The sequence below is a fragment of the Salvelinus alpinus genome, chromosome 12, assembly GCF_045679555.1.
Source record: "Salvelinus alpinus chromosome 12, SLU_Salpinus.1, whole genome shotgun sequence".
Taxonomy (NCBI): Eukaryota; Metazoa; Chordata; class Actinopteri; order Salmoniformes; family Salmonidae; genus Salvelinus; species Salvelinus alpinus.
This window is the reverse complement of record NC_092097.1, coordinates 29,917,335-29,940,195: the sequence shown is the minus strand read 5'-3', so window position 1 is coordinate 29,940,195 and position 22,861 is coordinate 29,917,335. Positions and strand designations below refer to the sequence as shown.

The following is a 22,861-nucleotide window of genomic DNA, read 5'->3' as shown; positions in this document are numbered from 1 at the left end:
AGTGCTGTACCTGTATGGAGACGTCGCTGTAGGAGCCTCCTATCACCCCAGAGATGGCCAGAGGGACGTCGTCATGGATGGCGTAGGAGCCATCAGGGCAGGTGTACTCACTGTCGTCCACCTTGGTGAGGGAGGCACGGACAAACTCCAGGCTCTGTTCCAGTGCGTAAGTGTCCTTAGAGCAGGTGTCCAGGATGTGGGCTCCCAGCCGTATCCCCGGCAGCAGGTGCTCGTCCTTGTTAATCTCGTCCAGGGCTAACAACATGGCCTCCAGTCTCTGAATCCCTCTCTGAGCGTTGATCTTCCCACAGTCCTCAGGCCCCTCGCCCTTCTGGTGCACAGGGAACAGTCCCCCTATGATCAGGTCTCCGTCCACTGTGATCTCTCTCTTGGTGTCCGTGTTGAAACCTGACATGGAGAGACCCAGTGGGGCCTGGGCCAGGAGGTACACACACACACACAGTAGGCAGAGGTGGGAGAGGTGGAGCGGTCGGGGCAGGGGGCGCAGCCCCAACCAAGGGGACCTCCCCGATGACATGTCCCTGGGCCCTGTGTGAGTCAGATCACTGCTGTCTGGTGCTTCTCTTCTTCTGGTTTCCTCTGTCTCTGGAGCTGGGGAGGGTACAGTACGCTAGCTAGGCACAGAGAAGCGTGGCACGGTGGCACCAGATCTCAAAGCGCTAGATATTTTGTCCTGTCTGAGGCTATCTACTGCATCAATGGCATTGTCTTCAAAGTTCTGGAGATTACAGCCTGTGAATCAAACAGAGGAGGGGTCAGTCAATGCTACAACACAATGAGACCTTTGTCTTTCACACACACTTTCTCATTTCCAACAAATATCACCTTTACGAGACAGTAAAATTTGTGTTGTATTATTCCATTGAAATTTGTGTTCATAATAACTGATGTGGAAACAGGGATATTCACTGGATAATGACACATTGAAATAGAAGTGATGAGAGCATTTCTAATAGTTACACATACTGTATACAGTACAGCACTACATAGACTAGTGAAGGGGTACTCAAATTGGTCACACAAATGTCCTAGGTGGCAAAGGTCCAGATGGATGTTGTCTTTTATCGCCTTGGTAACAAACCCGCACCTCACAACGCATGTAACCCCGAACTGTTCACACCGTCTTGTTGGGGGAAAGAACATTTAGCAGTTTTAAAACCAAGTTCCTGCAATTCTACACATTTTGTCATGGGGCGAGAGAAAATGTTGCAGATTTAGAGCCGATTTCCGATTGCCGATTTCCGATGTTCATATGATAGCTGAGTGACTCAACAAAATCAATGCCTCCTTGGAGTTGAAGCCCCTGGGCACATAATCTGGCCAATGATAACTACAAGATTTAAAATAGCCGGTTAGCCTAACTTACCTGACTAACATGGGCTAGTTGACCAACTGGACATTTCTGACAGGTTATACCGTTTTTTAAACTTACTTTGGTAATATTTTCACAAGTGTGTGGTCAAATTTCACAACTTTTATTACAAAAGCACATTTAAAACACACAAAAATCACACAGTAACTTTTGCACAAAACCTAATCAGTGTTTCATCGAGAAATAGTAATAGTAATTGCCTTTCACAATGCAATATGCTCACAATAATTTTTATATGATTCTCTTCTCATGTGTTTAAATATATTTGACCATCACAATCCAACTGCACTTAATGGCTAATCACTTAACCGCTTGGTAAACCTATAGATTTTAAACTGGTTTGTCTACTATATATGGATTTTGAGAACTACAGAAATAAAATGTGTGTTTGTAAAGTATAAACATCTAATGTATGATACATGATAACCATACATAATGACTGCTCGTTATTGCTAATTGATTTCGCATAGTGGTAACTACAATTGGTCACCATATAAAAGGGGGTGTGTGAACACTTGCAATTTCTTTCAACATGGAGCAGAATAGACAGCAAGGGAGAAGAAGAAATCAAAGAGCTCATGGACAAGGAACCCGTCAGAGAGGTGGGCATTAGCCCCATCAAAGAGGTCAAAGAGGTGGGCATGGGCCCCGTCAAAGAGGTGGACATCAAAGAGAGGGAGGCAGACGGCAGGGAACGGTTGTGTCTAATGAATTCCGGGCCATCGTCGTTGACCATGTGGTAAACAGAGGCCTTACCATGACAGATTAGTTCACCCCAATCTGAGAAAATCAACTGTCAATTCGATCATGAGAACATTTCGCAGGATATGCACTATGCTTTATCATTACATTTACAATAAATGACATGTAATGCATGTAAATTCACAAAACCTGTTACAGTATTCTTACAGTATGATCTGGTGACCGTATACTCTGTTCTACCCTCAGAATTGACAGAAGGAGGGGGCAGTGGTGGAAATGGTAAGGGCCAGGAATGACGGCTGTCCGAAATGAAGCAGGACATTGAGAACGATGACACCTTTGTTAGTAGGCTGATGGATGCCACACTGGCAATCTCCCACCTTTTGAAGATGCACCTAATATGAAACACATTTACCTGGTGCCTTTTGAGAGAAACGACCGGTTGAAACAACTGCGGGCCGAGTATGTTCAGGTACAGCATTATATACAGTATTACTGTTACTATTTGATTCACAATATCATATTGTAACTATACTGTAAAAATTAAAAATTAAATATTTTTTTAGAGGGTGATGGTGCTTGATGCTGTGAACCATCACAAGTATATCTTTGTTGATGAAGTGGGCTTCAACCTGGCCAAAACTTGGTGGCATGGGCGAAACCTCTTCGGGAGACAATCCAAGTGCCTGGATAACGTGGGGGAAACATCTCCATGTGCACAGCAATCTCTGAAGATGGTGTGGCAGGACGTAGGCCATTACTTGGATCCTACAATGCTGCACACCCCATTGTGTTTCTCAATTAAATTTAGTAGGCCTGTCAAGGTGAAGGGGTCACCTATGTCATTATGTGGGTCAATCTCAGGTTCCACCACGCAGAGGTGGTTCAGGCATGGTTTCGGGCCCATCTCCGATTTGTGACCATATACCTGCCCCCATACTCTCCTTTCCTCAATCCTATTGAGGATTTTTCTTCAGCATGGAGGTGGAAGGCGTACGATCACCATCCCCATGAGCAAGCCACCCTCTTTCTGGCCACGGATGAGGCATCTGACGAAATCAATGTAGACCAATGTCAAGCTTGGATTTGCCATGCCAAAAGGTTTTTCTTAAGGTGCATGATCAATGAGGACATTCACTGATGTGGATAAGAATTTATGGCCAAATGCTCAAGACTAAGCGGAGCGACACAGAGGAATCCAAGAGCAGACTCAGATGAGGAAACAGGGATGAATGAACCCAAATATTTATTGTTACACAGGGAGATATGGAGTGCAGATCCGGGGAAGCTCGGGTGAGTTGCAAAAAAAAACAGATGTGGAGACTGAAGTTGGAGTTGGCTGAGTAAACAGGTCCTGAGGGTAATCAGGGTAAACGGGTCCTGAGGGGAATCCAAGGTAGTGGTGGTGAGTAAAATCCAGAGCAAGGTAGTTGGGTGGTGAGATGTGGAACAGGAGACAGGAGCCAGAGACCGAGCGGTAACTGCAATGAGAGGATGAATGGTGTCAGGCAGGGAAACAGGCACAGCAGAGTAACAGGATCTTGAATAATCATAAATAGCTAGAATCGTGAACTGATTGAGCAGAGGTTACGATCTGGCAGAGTGGAAGTGGCAGGACTGAGTATTTGTAGAGGTCTTGATTATGGAACACAATGTGACACAAGACAGGCTTGATGCAAGTGAATGTGTGCTAAACGTTATGTTTCATTGTCATTTATTCAATTGTATTCAATTTCTTACATTTGATTACAGACAGTACACCTACAGTATGTTGCAATTATATCAGTTTTTTTTTTTTTGCATGAATAATTGTAGAAGATGTCTTCATTGATCACACCTTTGATTACACATTGGATAGATATTATGAAAATGATAGATTCTGCCAATTTTGTCAGGTAATGTAAGTGTATTGCCCAATGTGAAAACTTTGTCATTTACAGTACTGTAGCATATTACTTTCAACAATTCTAAGGGTGATTTGAAACAGGTATCTTGCATTGTTTGCTATTGGATTGACTGGTAGTGAAATTGACTCAATTTAAAATATATCATTATTTTGTGTTTGGTGATTAAACCCATGTTGTCATCACATTTCACAATAAATTTATATTTTGAATCAATGGTTGTGTGGTGAGAGATGTTTACAATCCAAATGAATGTACAATGACAGATTTTGAATGAAAGACTGGCTGCGTTACAAGTGGAGTTTGGAGTTTGGAGTTTTGTACTAAGACTTGTGAAAACGTACCACTTACTTGTGACAATAGTAACAAGGCGATTAAAAAAAACTGCAAATAGCTCTCTAAGGTCTGTCAGTGAACAACATGAGGAAAACTGCCCATGCACTACCACATTTCAAAATGACATCTTGTGCCTTATACTATAACTCAACAGAAGTAAGTTAAAAGCCTGATTCATTTCTTTAAAAAAAATGTATTTATTTAAGTCGGGACCCACTGTCCATATTGACCCCGTTCTGGATCCGGACCGCGGTCCGCCTGTTGAGTATGGCTGGGCTAGTGTATAGATTCACTATTTATATTCTCTTGTGTCATGTTACAATATTCATAAGGCCCTTTTCCCATTCCACACATGTAGTACTCAATAACATATTCCAAAAAATTACTAGGGGTCTGTCAAGTCATATTACAGTATAATGTGACATAATCACATGTTACATAGCCAGGATGTGATTAGACTTTTACTGTAGCTGTCTGGCTGAACAAAATAGGAAACACCACCAAACATAGTGCTGTAGGATGTCACAGAAATTGTTAGTTTTATATATATAGTACTGTATATGGGGCGAGATGTTGATCTTGTTTCTTTGCACAGGTGTAGAACACAGATATAGGGTGTGTGATGTGAGTGAGAACATTGTGTATTGAGGGCGCTGGCTGGATCCTCCAGAGTGCTTTCTCATGTCTGAGTTCCTAAGCAGCTCCCTAGTGACCTACCAAATCACTCCCCCATGGTGAATCGCTTCCTTTGGAATAGTGTATGTTTGTCTTCCTCCGTGCCTAAGGGGCCATGTGACTGTCTGGTGTGAAACTCTCGGTCTCTCCCTTTCTACTCTTCCTCTCTTTCTTTCCCCTATCTCCATCTAGTTTCATGTCTAGCCTCATGTCTCTCATTGCAGGGAGATAAGTCTACATGCACACAGGCACATGCAAACACAAACACAAACTGTATAAAAAGGTATCCATTGGAGAACACTGTAAAAAACGATTTAGCAAAAACACAAACAAATACAGTGCCATACACACACTCACAAAGAGCTGTTGAAATCTCCCTGTAGCAGAGTAGCTAAATACTTATTCTCCCCTGATGGATTGAATCTAAACACGTTTTCATTCTACTCCATAAGCTTATTCATATTTTCTGTAGACAATTTTGCATAAATATCATGATCTACATTGACATTGGGAAACTACTGTAGTGGTGGATTTACAACACCACAATGACGTTGTGTTTACTCATTCACAGCTTTGTTTCCGTTTATTACATTTTTGTCCAACTGAAATCAATGAAAACCAGGACTGCATACAAATAAACTTAACCAAGCATTGCACACATTCACAGCATAAAACAACAAAGTGAAGCCCTCATGTAAACTGGAACGGAATATAATTTGTCATATCAATATACAGTATATCACTACTAAATAATTATTAACACATTTCCCCAATTCCACTCAAAGGTGAACTGGTTTATCATGCTGAACCATATCCTAATATCCACTGACCCTCCCTTCTGGTCAGTAAGGAACCAGAGACAGATTGCATCCCAAATGGCATAGGATCCCCTGGACCCTGGTGAAAAGTAGTCCACTAGGTAATAGGGTGGCATTTGGGAGGTAGCCCCTGTAGAGCATCAGGGTCCTGGATGTGGAGCAGAGTGAGGACCAGGACCCAGAGTGGACCCAGTAGAGATATATGGACAGGTTCAGTACACATCACTGCTTTCTGTATCAGACAGTAGACATGCCGTCTTTGAAGTCTCGTAGATTGATGCATTGAACTATTTTTGTTCATAAAGCCCTCTTGCATAAACTTCTGCCATGCCTTACTTCAATGTTAACCTATGAGCTACCAGACCCGGTCTAAGGGATGGCTAACTCTGGAGATCCCTTTGATCTCCGCTGAGTTCGGTAAATCTGCTTTTAGTTTTTTTAACCTTACTTGTGGAATAATCTCCAAAGCTCTCTAAAATGGGAAGAGTTGGTGCCTCTAAGGCAATTCAGACCTTTTATTTGATTGTGTTTTGCTTTCATGTATTGATGTGAATATTGATGTATTGTGTATATTGATGTGTACACATGGCTCATCTGTAAAATAGACATTGGTCTCAGCATGACTCCCTGTCAAAATAAAGGTTCAATAAGAAGTGGATGGGTCCAGAGGAGGTGCAGCAGCAGCAGGTCTGTGGTTCCTAGTATCATGTCACTCTTCTCCTCTGTCCTCTCCAGGGCTTAATTAGCCACACTACAGACGAAAGGGAGGGAGGGAGCAGTTTATCGGAGCAGGATATTATGCCAGTATCATCTGCCTTAGCCACTGCCGCTAGCTACGTCTGCCAGTCAAACCAGCTCACTGAGAGAGCTCCAGCCATAATTAATCATATCGACTAGAGATTATGAAAATATGTCATAAAAAAGTCAGTTAGGCTTTGTACTGATTTGTTGTGGATTTCTCCATTTTCTCTTGAAGAGTATGTGGAATCTTCAACAAACAAGTGCTTCCCGTTCTTTGTTTTGAGGGTCTGGGAGATAGATATTGGATTGAAGCACTCTTTCATATTATCCCTCACTATGGTCATCGGCCATCTCATGATGTATACGGCTCTGTATGGCACAGGATATTTACTACCTAAATGAAGTACCATTCTCTGAAATGAAAAAGTTTAAAAGTGCAGTGTTTCAATCCTTGCTGTAGATCTTCCCTGCTCGCCTGTGTGTGTGTGTGTATCTATGAATGCAGTTGTGTGTGTGTGTGTGTGTGTGTGTGTGTGTGTGTGTGTGTGTGTGTGTGTGTGTGTGTGTGTGTGTGTGTGTGTGTGTGTGTGTGTGTGTGTGTGTGTGTGTGTGTGTGTGTGTGTGTGTGTACTTCTGCACTCCAAAAATGTCTATTAATTATAATCCACATAATAATTCAGATTTCCTGTTTTTGCAGGATTATTTTCCTCATCTAACAAACTGGATCAACTTAAGATCCTACATCTGTATGGCTCTATTTCACAAGGTATTGCCATTTGCCAGGTATTCTACTCTATATATAATTCACAGATAAATCACCATTATATATTCAATTCACAAAAACACCCCTAACCCTCAACGTTCTTTCTGCACTGCAGATACTTTAGAGGCAAATGCCTGTGTGTTTTTGTGGATGTATGAAGCTAGAAGGGAAACATTGCATTGAATCTTACTGCACCCCTCTGCTGCAGTGTTTTGTGGGCTGACAGGTCTTTTTTCTCCAACGCCAAATGAGAGTGGGGATGTCACGCCTTCGCCTTAGCCCCGGAGAGCCAGCTAAACAAAAATGTACCGTACCTCTCTGCACAATCACTGCCTGACCGAATATACAGTAGCAACAGGAGACAACAATTCCCCAAACATAATCACCCAGTGTTTTCCCAGGAGGGTGTTAAGTACAGTGAGACAGAGAATTGAGAATTACCAATTGTAGTCCTAAATGAAAAAATGAACATGAAAAATATGTCGAAACGAGAGTGTACACAAATTCTCATAATAAATGTCAACTTCTGGTGTGAGATATGGGAATGACACTTAGCCAGCATGTTAAAACCCTAAAGTACACACCCGTAAGAGAGGAGGGGGACAAAAGTGTTCCTAAACTGTCTCTCTTCTCATCCAATTAAACTCCCAGGAGAGGCCGCTATCTCCCAAGCAGGACACAGTGGAACACATTCACTCTCTCTCTCCCGAGTGGCGCAGCGCTCTAAGGCACTGCATCTCAGTGCTGGAGGTATCACTACAGACCCTGGTTTGATTCCAGGCTGTATCACAACTGGCCGTGATTGGGAGTCCCATAGGGTGGCGCACAATTGGCCCAGCGTCGTCTGGGTTAGGGTTTGGCCGGGGTATGCCGTCATTGTAAAAGAGAATTTGTTCTCAACTAACTTGCCTTGTTAAATAAAGGTTAAATAAAAGAAAAAAGAAAAGTCAGCTAGCTTCTTCTCATCCTTCTTTCTCTTTCTGACACTCCTGTTCTTTCACATATCCCCTGCTTAGAAGAGGAATTCTAAAGCACACCTAAATTGATACTGTACAGTCCTGATATTTCCCACTTAAACTGATATATAATTCCCTTTTCTTCACAAAGTTCTCTCTCTTCAAAAATCCATACAGAACATCCCGATACAGTGCATATTTGAGGAGGGCATTTGAAAAATATTGTTAAATAAATGTTTTATACTTAATATTCTAAGCCAAAATATGAAACTACTCATAAATGTAAAAAGGACCTAGTATTTGCATGGGAATTAATTGCCTTGGTAAAACAACAGGAGCATAGACAGTATGCAGCATTACATTGGAGCACTGTTTTTATTTTTTTATCGATATATTATATTTAAACAGGGAGGCCAGCTGAGAACAAGTTCTCATATACAACTGCGACCTGGCCAAGATAAGGCAAAGCAGTGCAACAAAAACAACAACACAGAGTTACACATGGGATAAACAAACGTACAGTCAATAACACAATAGAAAATCTATATACAGTGTGTGCAAATGTAGTAAGATTAGGGAGGTAAGGCAATAAATAGGCCATAGTGGTGAAATAATTACAATTTAGCATTAACACTGGAGTGATAGATGTGCAGATGATGATGTGTAAGTAGAGATACTGGGGTGCAAAGAGCAAAAAATAAATAACAATATGGGGATGAGGTAGTTGGGTTGGCTATTTACAGATGGGCTGTGTACATGTGCAGTGATCGGTAAGCTGCTCTGACAGCTGATGCTAAAAGTTAGTGAGGGAGATATAAGACTCCAGCTTCAGTGATTTTTGCAATTCGTTCCAGTCAGTGGCAGCAGCAAACTGGAAGGAAAGGCGGCCAAAGCAGGAGTTGGCTTTCGGGATGACCAGTGAAATATACCTGCTGGAGCGCGTGCTACGGGTGGGTGTTGCTATGGTGACCAGTGAGCTAAGATAAGGTGGGGCTTTACCTAGCAAAGACTTATAGATGACCTGGAGCCAGTGGGTTTGGCGACGAATATGAAGCAAGAGCCAGCCAACGAGAGCATACAGGTCGCAGTGGTGGGTAGTATATGGGGCTTTGGTGACAAAATGGATGGCACTGTGATAGACTACATCCAATTTGCTGAGTAGAGTGTTGGAGGCTATTTTGTAAATGACATCGCCGAAGTCAAGGATCGGTAGTATAGTCAGTTTTACGAGGGTATGTTTGGCAGCATGAGTGAAAGAGGCTTTGTTGCGAAATAGGAAGCTGATTCTAGATTTAATTTTGGATTGGAGATGCTTAATGTGAGTCTGGAAGGAGAGTTTACAGTCTAAACAGACACCTAGGTATTTGTAGTTGTCCACATATTCTAACTCAGAACCGTCCAGAGTAGTGATGCTTGTCGGGCGTGCGGGTGAGGGCAGCGATCGGTTGAAAAGCATGAATTTAGTTTTACTAGCATTTAAGAGCAGTTGGAGGCCACGGAAGGAGTGTTGTATGGCATTGAAGCTCGTCTGGAGGTTTGTTAACACACAAACTAGCCATAAGAACAACAAACTCACTTTACATAATGTGGTCTAATGTACAGCACTTATAGGAGCCACAACAAGCCATGTATACAATACCCTGTAGCACAGGGTAAACAGGCTTACAATGATTTCCTCGGCAGGTAGCCTAGTGGTTAGAACATTGGACTTGTAACCGAAAGGTTGCAAGATCGTAATCCCTGAGCTGACAAGGTAAAAATCTGTCGTTCTGCCCCTGAACAAGGCAGTTAACCCACTGTTCTTAGACCGTCATTGAAAATAAGAATTTGTTCTTAAACTTCTTATGGCTGCAATCCCGCTACAGTGATCGATATGACAACAGCCAGTTGAAGTGCAGGGCGCCAAATTCAAACAACAGAAATCTCATCATTAAAATTCCTCAAACATACATGGGTCTTATATCATTTTAAAGTTAATCTTGTTGTTAATCCCACCAAAGTGTTTGATTTCAAATATGCTTTTCAGCGAAAGCACTACAAACGATTATGTTAGGTCACCACCAAACCACAATAAGCACAGCCATTTTTCCAGCGAAAGATAGCAGTCAGAAAAAGCAGAAAGAGATAAAAATTAATCACTAACCTTTGATTATCTTCATCAGATGACACTCATAGGACTTCATGTTACACAATACATGCATGTTTTGTTTGATAAAGTTCATATTTATATAAAAAAATCTGAGTTTACATTGGCGCGATACATTCACTAGTTCCAAAAACATCAAGTGATTTTGCATAGCCACATCGTTTCAACAGAAATACTCATCATAAATGTAGATGATAATACAAGTTATACACATGAAATTATAGATATACCTCTCCTTAATGCAACCGCTGTGTCAGATTTCCAAAAAACTTTACGGAAAAAGCAAATCATGCAATAATCTGAGACGGAGCTCAGAACAATAGCCAAATTAGCCGCCATGTCGGGGTCAACAGAAACCAGAAAATACATGATAAATGTTTCCTTACCTTTGATGAACTTCATCAGAATGCAGTCCTAGGAATCCCAGGTCCACAATAAATGCTTGATTTGTTCGATAATGTCCGTTATTTATGTCCAATTAGCTACTTTGGTTAGCGCGTTTGGTAAACAATTCCAAAGTCACAAAGCGCATCCACTATAACGTGACGAAATGTCCAAAAGTTCCATAACAGTCAGTAGAAACATGTCAAACGATGTACTGAATCAATCTTTAGAATGTTATTAACATACATCTTGAATAACGTTCCAACCGGAGAATTAGATTGACTTCAGTTGAGCGAAGGAACGGAGATGCCTATCACGTGAATGCACGTGGTCAAAGCATGGTCAGCTCATGGCAGTGGTGACTAATTCCTGTCTCCTTCGAACCCCCTTCACATTAGAGTCATCAGACAAAGTTCTATTGACTGTTGACATCTAGTGGAAGCCGTAGGAAGTGAAAACTCATCAATATCTCGCTGTAATTTCAATGAGAGCTTGGTTGAAAATCTAGCACCCCCAGAAAAAATCCAAACAGGAAGTGGAACTTCTCAGGTGTTTGCCTGCCATATGAGTTCTGTTATACTCACAGACATAATTCAAACAGTTTTAGAAACTTCAGAGTGTTTTCTATCCAATACCAATAATAATATGCAAATATTAGCAACTATGACTGAGGAGCTCGCCGTTTCCTCTGTGCACCTCTGTGCACCTTTCATCCAAGCTACTCAATACTTCCCCTGCAGCCATAAGAAGTTTTAACTGACTTGCCTAGTTAAATAAAGGTAAAATAAAAAATAAAACATGTTTTTTAATTGGGTTAACTGTTAACTTCAAAGAGCACCCAGCCTCATTTCATCCTCTAATCTACCATGCCGAAATCTCCACTCTCTTCCATATCTTTTCTGCTTTCCGCTTCACTAGATGGCCCTTTTAATTCAAGTGTGTGGAGCCTACCAGCCTTTACACTTTTCAAACCAGGCGGTGTAAAGGAATAGAACGTTTGGGGGACTGAGGAAAGCTGGCAAGGATGGAAGAGGTGAGGAGGAGGAGGAGGAGGAGTAAGAGAAGGAAGGAGGGCATAGAAGTGGAAATGAGACGGCGAGCCTCACAAGGTGGAGGGTAGGAAGGCAAATTTGCTGGGGAGTTGAGTCACAACCTGCAATCAGAGCACAACCTGTGGCAAACCCCTTTATGACAAAATGCCAATAGCATCTGTGAAGGTTCATTTTTTCGCAAAATATTTTTTATAAGCTGAGCAATATTGTTTTCCCATTCCCAAACATAACTAGATTTGACTGATGGATTTAACCTAGATGTAGAAAAATATCCCCCAGTTATAAATGAAGAAACATGCTTTATGTCTCTAAATTCTCATTATACACGCTCACAAGACACTAGCAGGTCCACTCCACACCGTTCCAAATGTGCGCCATGCTGTGCCAAGCCTAGTCTGGTAGTAATTAATCTGAGCACAATGAGTGGAGTAATCACAACTTCCATCCCCCTAATCTGGCCATGGTAGTGCAGGGACAGCAGTGGCAGCCTGACAAATATCTCTCTCAGTTGAAGCCCAAACAAATCCCTACTATCTCTCTCTCTCTCCTCAGTTAGTAACAGTCTAAAGGAGATAGATAGATATCACCTATTCAGAACTCACTACAGGTTTTATATCTGTTTTAGATTGAAGGCCACTTCCTCTCTCTTTGGCAGACTGTGGACTTGTAGATGTTCAACTTGTCCCGAAAGGTCAGTGCTGAAAAGTTGTATAACAAACAAATGTTTCTCAGGAGAGTTATTTGTTTTTTTTGTCATTAAGTAACACTTCACTTCAGCGGAAAAACTAGTTCCATGAATCCAGGCCTGGGAGATTGACCGTATCAATGATAACCGCTGAGATCACTGAAGCAAAAAGACAAACCCATGTCGGAAAATGAAGAGCGCTGACCTTTCCAAAATGGTCACTGATACCAAACCAATTAGGGGAAAGACGTTAATTGAAGTTTAAACGATAGCAACCCAGGCAAACTGAGGCTGGCGCTGAATGGCAACTAGTGGGGACATACAGCAATTAGGGAGATGTCAATCAAATCTTCACTCACCACCACAGGTAATTTCCTCATCATTGATCTGAAAGTAGGCTGAGAGGTCCAGTCAGTTCAGCTATTTAACAGAGAATGGGTTTGGATTTGGTCAGGTGTGTCTCTGCTCAGCTCCCCCCTTACAGTAACTCCATCCCTGGCACGCTCTCTGCACCTGTGTGAGGGAGGGAATCCCCTAGGACAGTTCCATAGCTCCACCCCTTCCCATGGGCCTGATTCCACCTCACTGTGTACTTCCTAATTTAAGATTCCTTGACTGTCTATGTTCTTTGTGTGTTCGTGAGCTCATTATAGGCAGAGCTGTGATTGTCCCAGGCAGGGTGATGGATGCATGGTGTTTGTGTTTCAGGGGCTGCATGAGGTTTTCTGTGGGTCTTTCCATTATTCATCACACACACCATTAGTGACAAGAGAGAAACAAGAGTGTGGGCTTCCCTGATCCTGAACTGAGACATGCTTTCATTCTGTCTCAATATATAACACTCTCAAACACACATCTCTCACATGTGCACAAATACACACACACCTGTAAAAACACACACACACACACATCCCCAACACAAATGATGTCTGCGCAGCAGAGAACATTTACAGATTCTCACAATATAAACCAATATTACTTTCAGTGAGACAGATGCATGGCTGAACAGACAAACACACATTGTCCCTGGTCCTACATAGCTACCTCGGGGGTCTTGATTGTCCCCCGGGCCTCTCTATTAATCTTGTCCAGGGACACACACACCATCTGCTGTATGCTACCCTAGCCAAATTATTATGGAAGAGCAAAAGTGCCTGGAAGCATAACTCACACTGGAAACAATGTCAGCAAGTGATTTTTTATCTACTAAAGATTTAGTTTAGTAGGAGTTCAGAGAATTCCAAACTAAGTTGTCAAACAATATGAAAGCTCATACATCAAACATGGATTCAAGTATAGATTGTGTGTGTGCACGTGTGTGTGTGTCTGTGTGTGTGTGTGCATATGTGTGTGAATTATAAAGAGATCAGAAAGAGGCCATAAGGAGGTGTAAGTAATTAAGCTGTCCTGTTTGATAGAACCGCAGCCATTCATCATCCTGCAGCTTAATCACAGATGACGGCCAACTAATAAAACTGATAAGAGATCTGGGTGGCACCGAGATACCTTATCAGACATTTGGGTTTAATTAGTTACTTTGGTTTCCCTCTCTATAGCAGCTCATAGGATGAAACAGTGCAGATCTACCTGCAAAGGAACCCTTGTGCATTCATATTGAAGGTGATTGGATTCCATAAATGATTTTCCATATAGTACAGCTATACATTAGATCAGGCCTGGGCAAAGACCCGCGGCCCGCGACCTGAATCAATACGGCCCAAGGAATTATGCTCAGATCACATAAATAATTTGCGATAGTAATGTTTTGAAAAATGTATTTGTTATTCAAATTAAATGCCCAATGAATAATCGCCTTTGAGTAATGATTGTGGGACATTTATTTTGAAGGCACGTATAAATAACAACTGCACGAGGACAGACAGTGACTGACAAGCTGACACACACGTCACAGTTACAAATAGTAGCTAGCTAAAATTGCGCAACAATGAGTTTTTCGAAGATTTCAAAGAAAAGGAAAGTAGACAATGAATGTAGGGTGTTCCAGCAAGAGTGGACATCGAAATATTTCTTTATTGAGGTATCAGGGAAAGCTGTGTGCTTTGTGTGCAAAGAGAGCATTGCTGTCAGGGACTACAGACAATCATGGACTACAAAAGGAAAACCAGCCACGTCGCCGAGACCGACGTCTTGCGTCCGGACAGGCTAAACACATTCTTCGCACGCTTTGAGGATAACACAGTGCCACTGACGCGGCCCGCTACCAAAGACTGTGGGCTCTCCTTCTCCGTGGCTGACGTGAGTAAAACATTTAAATGTGTTAACCCTCGCAAGGCTGCCGGCCCAGACGGCATCCCAAGCTGCATCCTCAGAGCATGCACAGACCAGCTGGCTGGTGTGTTTACATGCATATTCAATCTCTCCCTATCCCAGTCTGCTGTCCCCACATGCTTCAAGATGGCCACCATTGTTCCTGTACCCAAGAAGGCAAAGGTAACTGAACTTAATGACAATCCCCCGTAGCACTCACCTCTGTCATCATGATGTGCTTTGAGAGACTAGACCCACTTCAATTTGCTTACCGCCCCCAATAGATCCACAAATGATGCAATTGCCATCACTCTGCACACTGCCCTATCCCATCTGGACAAGAAGAATACCTATGTAAGAATGCTGTTTATTGACTAACACCATAGTACCCTCCAAGCGCATCATTAAGCTCGAGGCCCTGGGTCTGAACCCTCGCCCTGTGCAACTGGGTAATGGACTTCCTGACGGGCCGCCCCCAGGTGGTGAAGGTAGGAAACATCACCTCCACTTAGCTGATCCTCAACACTGGGGCCCCACAAGGGTGTGTGCTCAGCCCACTCCTGTATTCCCTGTTCACCCATGACTGAGTGGCCAAGCACGCCTCCAACTCAATCATAAAGTTTGCAGATGACACGACAGTAGTAGGCTTGATTACCAACGATGACGAGACAGCCTACAGGGAGGAGGTGAGGGCTCTGGGAGTGTGGTGCCTGGAAAACAACCTCTCACTCAACATCAACAAAAGAAAGGAGATGATTGTGGACTTTAGGAAACAGCAGAGGGAGCACCCCCCTATCCACATCGACGGACCACAGTGGAGAAGGTGGAAAGCTTCAAGTTCTTCGGCGTACACATCACTGACAAACTGAAATGGTCCCCCCACACAGACAGTGTGGTGAAGGCGCAACAGTGCCTCTTCAACCTCAAGAGGCTAAGGAAATTTGGCTTGGCCCCTAAAACCCTTAAGGGCATGTACAGTTGAAGTCGGAAGTTTACATACACCTTAGCCAAATACATTTAAACTCAGTTTTTCACAATTCCTGACATTTAATCCTAGTAGATATTCCCTGTCTTAAGTCAGGTAGAATCACCACTTTATTTTAAGAATGTGAAATGTCAGAATAAAAGTACCGAGAATGATTTATTTCAGCTTTTGTTTCTTTCATCACATTCCCAGTGGGTCAGAAGTTTACATACACTCAATTAGTATTTGGTATTATTGCCTTTCAATTTTTTTACTTGGGTCAAACGAGATTCCCACAATAAGTTGAGTGAATTTTGGCCCATTCCTCCTGACAGAGCTGGTGTAACTGAGTCAGGTTTGTAGGCATCCTTGCTCGCACACACTTTTTCAGTTCTACCCACAATTTTTCGATAAGATTGAGGTCAGGGCTTTGTGATGGCCATTCCAATACCTTGAATTGGTTGTCCTTAAGACATTTTGCCATAACTTTGGAAGTATGCTTGGGGTCATTGTCCATTTGGAAGACCCATTTGCAACCAAGCTTTAACTTCCTGACTGATGTCTTGAGATGTTGCTTCAATATATCCACATCATTTTTCAACCTCATGATGCCATCCATTTTGTGAAGTGCACCTAGTCCCTCCTGCAGCAAAGCACCCCAACAACATGATGCTGCCCCCCCTGTGCTTCACGGTTGGGATGGTGTTCTTCGGCTTGCAAGCCTCCCCCTTTTTCCTCCAAACATGACGATGGTCATTATGGCCAAACAGTTCTATTTTTGTTTCATCAGACCAGAGGACATTTCTCCAAAAAGTACGATCTTTGTCCCCATGTGCAGTTGCAAACCGTAGTCTGTCTTTTTTATGGCGGCTTTGAAGCAGTGGCTTCTTCCTTGCTGAGTGGCCTTTCAGGTTATGTTGATATAGGACTCATTTTACTGTGGATATAGATACTTTTGTACCCGTTTCCTCCAGCATCTTTACAAGCTCCTTTGCTGTTGTTCTGGGATTGATTTGCACTTTTCGCATCAAAGTACGTTTATCTCTAGGAGACAGAACGTGTCTCCTTCCTGAGCGGTATTTCGGCTGCGTGGTCCCATGGTGTTTATAGTTGCGTACTATTGTTTGTACAGATGAACGTGGTACCTTCAGGCATTTGGAAATTGCTCCCAAGGATGAACCAGACTTGTTGAGGTCTACAATTTTTTTCTGAGGTCTTGGCTGATTTCTTTTGATTTTCCCATGATTTCAAGCAAAAAGGCACTGAGTTTGAAGGTAGCCCTTGAAATACATCCACAGGTACACCTGCAATTGGCTCAAATGATGTCAATAAGCCTATCAGAGGCTTCTAAAGCCATTCTAAAGCCAATTTTCCAAGCTGTTTAAAGGCACAGTCAACTTAGTGTATGTAAACTTCTGACCCACTGGAATTGTGATACAGTGAATTATAAGTGAAATAATCTGTCTGTAAACAATTGTTGGAAAAATTACTTGTGTCATGCAGAAAGTAGATGTCCTAACCGACTTGCCAAAACTATAGTTTGTTAACAAGAAATTTGTTGAGTGGTTGAAAAATGAGTTTTAATGACTCCAACCTAAGTGTATGTAAACTTCCAACTTCAACTTCAACTTAGTCTGTTCCACTCTGACATCGCTCGTATATATGTATATAGTCTTAATTCATTCCTACTTAGAGTTGTGTGTATTGGGTATATGTTGTGTAAATTGTTAGATATTACTGAACTTTCGGAGCTAGAAGCACAAGCATTTCGCTACATCCGCAATAACATCTGCTAATCACGTGCATGTGACCAATAACATTTGATATGTACTGTTCAACAAAATTGCTAGACACTGAGGGCGAATTCATTAAATAATGTTTAATTGACTCTGCAGCAATACTTTTCCCTGACAAGAAAGAGCTGTTTGAAAATGTTTCCCTGTAAAGACGAACAGTGACATGGTGTGTTAAGGTTGAAAGACAAGGTAAAGGATTTCTCCTTGGCCCTGGATGAGAACAGTGATGCACGTGACACGGCGCAGTTGTTGATATTCTTACGAGGCATAACCCCAGACTTTGAAATTACAGAGGAGCTTGCTTCAGTGCAGTCAATGAAGAGCACAACTACAATATTTGTTGGAGGAGGTTAATAAGTGTGTGGCAAAGCTGGGACTGAGTTTTCAAAAGTTATCGTGTGACCATTAATGGGTGCCCAAACTTGACAGGAAAAAACATTGGCCTTTTGAAAAGGATACAAGATCAAGTAGCTGAGCTGAACCCAAATCAGAAAATGATTTTCCTGCATTGCATTATTCATCAGGAAGTGCTCTGTAAATGTGTTCTGAAAATGAGCCATGTTGTGGATACAGTCACTAAAGTGGTACACTTCATAAGTACAAAATCTTTAAACCACAGGCAGTTTATCTCACTGTTGGAAGAGGTCGGGTCGTGCAGATCTCCCCTACCACACAAACGTGAGATGGCTGAGTTTGGGGAAGGTGATTAAAAGGGTGTGGGACCTGAAGTCAGAGATTGCTGAGTTGTTGCAAATGAAAGGAAAATATGTGGATTTCCCTCAACTGCAAGATAAAGAATGGTTGGCTGATTTTGCCTTCACCGTGGACATCATGGCCTTCATGAATGAACTGAATTCCAAACTACAAAGGAAGGGCCAGATGTACAGTCTTGTCAAAGCCTTCAAGGGAAAATTACTCCTCCTGACCCGCCAAGTAAAAAACAACACTCACCCACCTTCCGACACTACTACTCTGTTCCCTATCAGATGACCAGTGGGAGAAGTATACATCGCTGCTGCGTACTTTGAACGGTGAGTTCTCGTCGTTTTGAGGATTTCAAAGTGTTGGAAAATGACATGCTGTTGGTTTCCTCTCCTTTCACCTTCAATGTGGTTAACGCTCTCACTGAACTGCAACTTGAGCTTATCGATCTTCAGTCTGATGCAGTGATTGGAGAACTATTCAAAACAATGTCACTGACAAGGTTCTATGCATCTTTCGATGAACAAAACTTTCCAAAGATTAGGAGTCATGCTCAGAAGATGTTTGCACTGTTTAGGTCAACCTACGTATGTGAACAGACATTTTCAGTGATGAAATATAACAAGTCAAGGCACAGATCATCTCTTACTGACTCTCACCTCTCAGCAATCCTGAGCATAGCGACATCAGAATCAATACCTGACTTCACTGCTCTAGTCAATGCCCATCAGAGACTTCACTCCTCACACTGATTGAGAAGTTTAAATGTAATGTTGAGCTCTCTCTCTTGTGTTTTTGTGCATACCCTTTAACAAGAGTTCTGTCCGTGGTGCTGAATGCACAGTGTACTTTTCCCTCTGTGTAGTTCATTGAATGTTTAATAATGAAAATACCTATCAAAAGGAGAACATGGATGTGGTTTATTTCTGTGCATGTGAAAAAAGAAAAATAGGTAGGATATCTGGGCGTGATTTACAGTAGAGATATCTGTCAACACAGTCATACGCATGATGTATCAACCTATAATATGATTCTGGCCTGCCATGGCAAAATTATATTCTAATGTGGCCCTCCATAATTGCCCAGGCCTGCATTTGACTATGCTCAATGCATCTGGTGAATGGTGGTGACATACTGTAGGCCTACTTCAAGGTTGCGGTGGCTACAGAAAAAGTGTCCTTATCATTATAATAACTGTATGTCCTTTGTGAGAGATTTTCCTCATCCACAGTATTACAGTATTACAGTATTTCAATACAGTCACTGACATCTGACCTGCGGTCTATGGGGCTTTAGTCTAAAATCATCTTTGAAAACGATAGGCAAATCTTATGGACATTCTCCAGAAAGCACACATATTTTATACATTCTTAATAAAAAAAATCTGTCAGGGCTTTGTGAGTATGTGTTGAGGTGGAGGAGTCAGAGGAGAACAGGCTTGTTTGGGCACCTGGGAGCCAGTGGTCCATGGACCTGCAGGTTAATCCTGGTCTACAGGTGAGCTCCTTCTCCACACACTAATGAGTAGCAATCTAGGTGTCTCCATGGCCTGGCGGCCAAGTGGTGGGGATGCTTGTGCTCTTGGCAGATAACAAGGATTTTAACACGCTTGGTGCTCAGCAATAACACTGCTCCTCCACGCTCTGAGACACTCTGATACGCAGTGCTACATCGACTCCCAGCCCCCGACACACCCAGAGGGATTGGCAGGGTTTCATCCCCATGCCATCATGCAACGCTGTGAAGCGCTCCCCGGGGGCCACTACCCACTCTACACCGCGCTGATACAGGTGAGGTGGATTCCATTAAGACTAAAGAGATAAATGCACCGAGTGGCTCACCTCATTCTCCTCCTCCACCTCGTTCCTGATTGTGCACGGAGTTCCAGATGAAAAGAGAAGAGCATGTTCCTCTTAAGCCTCTCTGCTGGCTGGGTCTGAGTGCTGCCATGGGCACACCATTCATTGCTTTACAAGACCATTTGCTCCAAGAACACACCAACATACAATGGCACTGTGATAAGGCTTCTCCCCCTTTTACTTGTTCCCACAGCCCTGAAAAATCCAGAAGCTACACACATTACAAGTCTACTATACTGTATTGTATATGACCTGGGAATCTATGCTGTGGTGTGTATAGGTTCACTTGTGAGCCAAGGGTTTGTCCACCTCTTGGACATATTATGTTATGCACTAAAGCCCTCTTCATACCTGGTGCTAACATGCATCCTGTGTCCGGATTGTGTCCACATTCTGATAGTGCCAACATTTTCAGACAGCTGCACACCACATTTACCACACGATTAACCACATGTTAATGCAAGGTGTAACCTGGACTCTCTGAACATGCACAACTCACCGCTGAAGTCAGAATCCATAGTATCCATGTAGATGTGCAAACTAAAGGAAGGTGTGTGGATGTTGTAGGCGACTCAATAAAGGAAACATAATTTGACCAACTCTATGATCTATTGAAAACTGCAACTTCATTTTGAAAGTCTCAATATATGACAATAACATACAGGTTGAATAATAGAAAATACAGTAAAATATATGATGATAAGGAGACCCTTCTGAAAAACACTTATTGATTTGTGTCTACTAAATTTGCTGGAAGATATACAAATGTAAAGATGATTAGAATGGTGGCATGATCTCATTTGTTTACTATGGAAAGCAAGTAACCCTATTCTATAGTCATGCATTTTTACCCCCACCTGTCAATCAAATTCTGTAAGAACAATTCTACAAATTATGAGAGATGTGTCAAAAGAAAGTAGGAATAGAATGGGAGTCTCTCTTTTATATCTATAACAAAGCTTTGTTCCATTGCTATATACTTACAAAGAAAGCATGGTCGTAATCGTGCATACAAAGTGCATGCTGCTGTTGCTGGGAACAAATGTAGGCTACACAAAAACCAAAAGCTCTTACCTGTCCAATGAATCTCTCTTCTGAACGATTCCAAATCCGACAGGTTACACAGATTAGGTCAGGCACTTCATATCCTTGGTGATACTTTCAATAAATATCGTGTTATTGTGCCGAATAAACAATTCGTGGATACTGATGATGGAGGAAGGAAGGACAAGGGATGAGAGTGAATGAAGTTTTCGCGCCTCGCAGCTGCGGCGCGCATGAGTAACTGTCCTTGGTGCTGAAAAACACTCGGAGGAGCGCGCGGATTCCTTATCCACTGGTTAAAAAGTCTACCCACCTTTTTACACACCTCTGGTACTAATTTAACATTATACTCACTTGAGTCCATTCAATTTACTAACCGCGCGTCCACACCTCATAACTCAGCTGTGCAACAGATCTTATTTGATAACAAATGAGACAAGTGTTATCAATGAGCCTGGTAGAAAGGATGAGTCGAGGAATGAAACATATCTGATCCCGGTTGCATAATCTGTTAAGGAGTCAACTCATTCCTTCACCATGCATAGTTTTACACTTTTAAAACGGTCACATGAGTCCATAGGATATCATGTGAACTGAACTGTCATATTGACAGCCACAACAGAAGGCAACAGACCGAACGCCTGTGGATGATAGCGACCCCCGAATAGGTGTGTCTGTGGGCTATCAAGCCTGCACGTTGTGAACGACCACCCTGACAATCAATACAGATGCTATTGATTAATTTAAATCGGCGCAATAAGAAACGGGTCGTAGTCTTTCTCAAAAGTTTAGATTAGTTCTAACTGTTATCATGTATAGCCTAATAATAGCATATTACACATTCATTGTGGTATTAGGCTAGTACTAATACAATAAGAATAATTAGAATACAGATGATGTTATCCTAGTAGCTTTTTGCATTCTGTTTTCGAGAGCTGTTGATTAGGATGCGCTGAGCATGTAAATGTGGAGAAGCTCAGGGAATCGTCTTGATTTTGTTTAACCGAACAAGCAAAACTCATAACAGCAGCTGTTCGGAGACTGCTTAGCTGCATCGTTAGATTTCTATTTACAGTCCACGCACAAGTTCTGACACGGGAGTGGAGACGAGGGAGAGCGCGAGGTGGCTCCCAGGTGGTAACCCTGCGCGCACGGGATATGGACTCTCGAGATCACCAAATGATGTGTTGTGACCTCTAACCCTCTTCTGCCAAAAACCACATTCACACAGTCAGGGAGGGGCTATCGACTGGTTTTGTATGCGACGTCACCCATCTTCATACATCCACTGGAATAATATGAATTAAAATTGACAACATAGGGAAGGCCATATCTCCATGACCTCAAAGCTCTCAAATGTAGGCTAACCCATGTGGGTTTCACTATTAATTAAATCAGTTGTCAATGCAGTGTAGGCCTTATGCAGCTACTCTCCTAATTTGACTGTGGATAACTGGTGGAGTGCCAGATTAAACAATTGTGATTATATATAGCAGACATTCTGTATATGTCAGCCATGACAGTGTCGATCAATTACTCTTCAAATTGAAAATACAGATCTGTATGTGGTATAGGCTACAATTTCATTCGATTCATCAGACAGATAATGACTAAGACGAAAGGGTAAATCTGTGATACAAACATAAAAAAGCGATCACCCCGCCACTGCTTGG

General features: G+C 42.3%; 1 protein-coding gene across 1 annotated transcript in view; it reads right to left on the bottom strand.

Annotated features, from left to right (window-relative positions):
* Positions 1-22,138, bottom strand: part of LOC139535852 (metabotropic glutamate receptor 2-like) — a 95,196-nt gene extending 73,058 nt beyond the window's left edge. The window contains exons 1-2 of the mRNA XM_071335691.1: positions 21,219-22,138; positions 11-753 (exon numbers count right to left, since the gene is read on the bottom strand). Of these exons, the coding sequence (XP_071191792.1) occupies positions 11-538 (528 nt within the window). The 5' untranslated portion in view covers positions 539-753; positions 21,219-22,138. The remainder of the gene's footprint in view (positions 1-10; positions 754-21,218) is intronic.
* Positions 22,139-22,861: the final 723 nt, after the last annotated feature.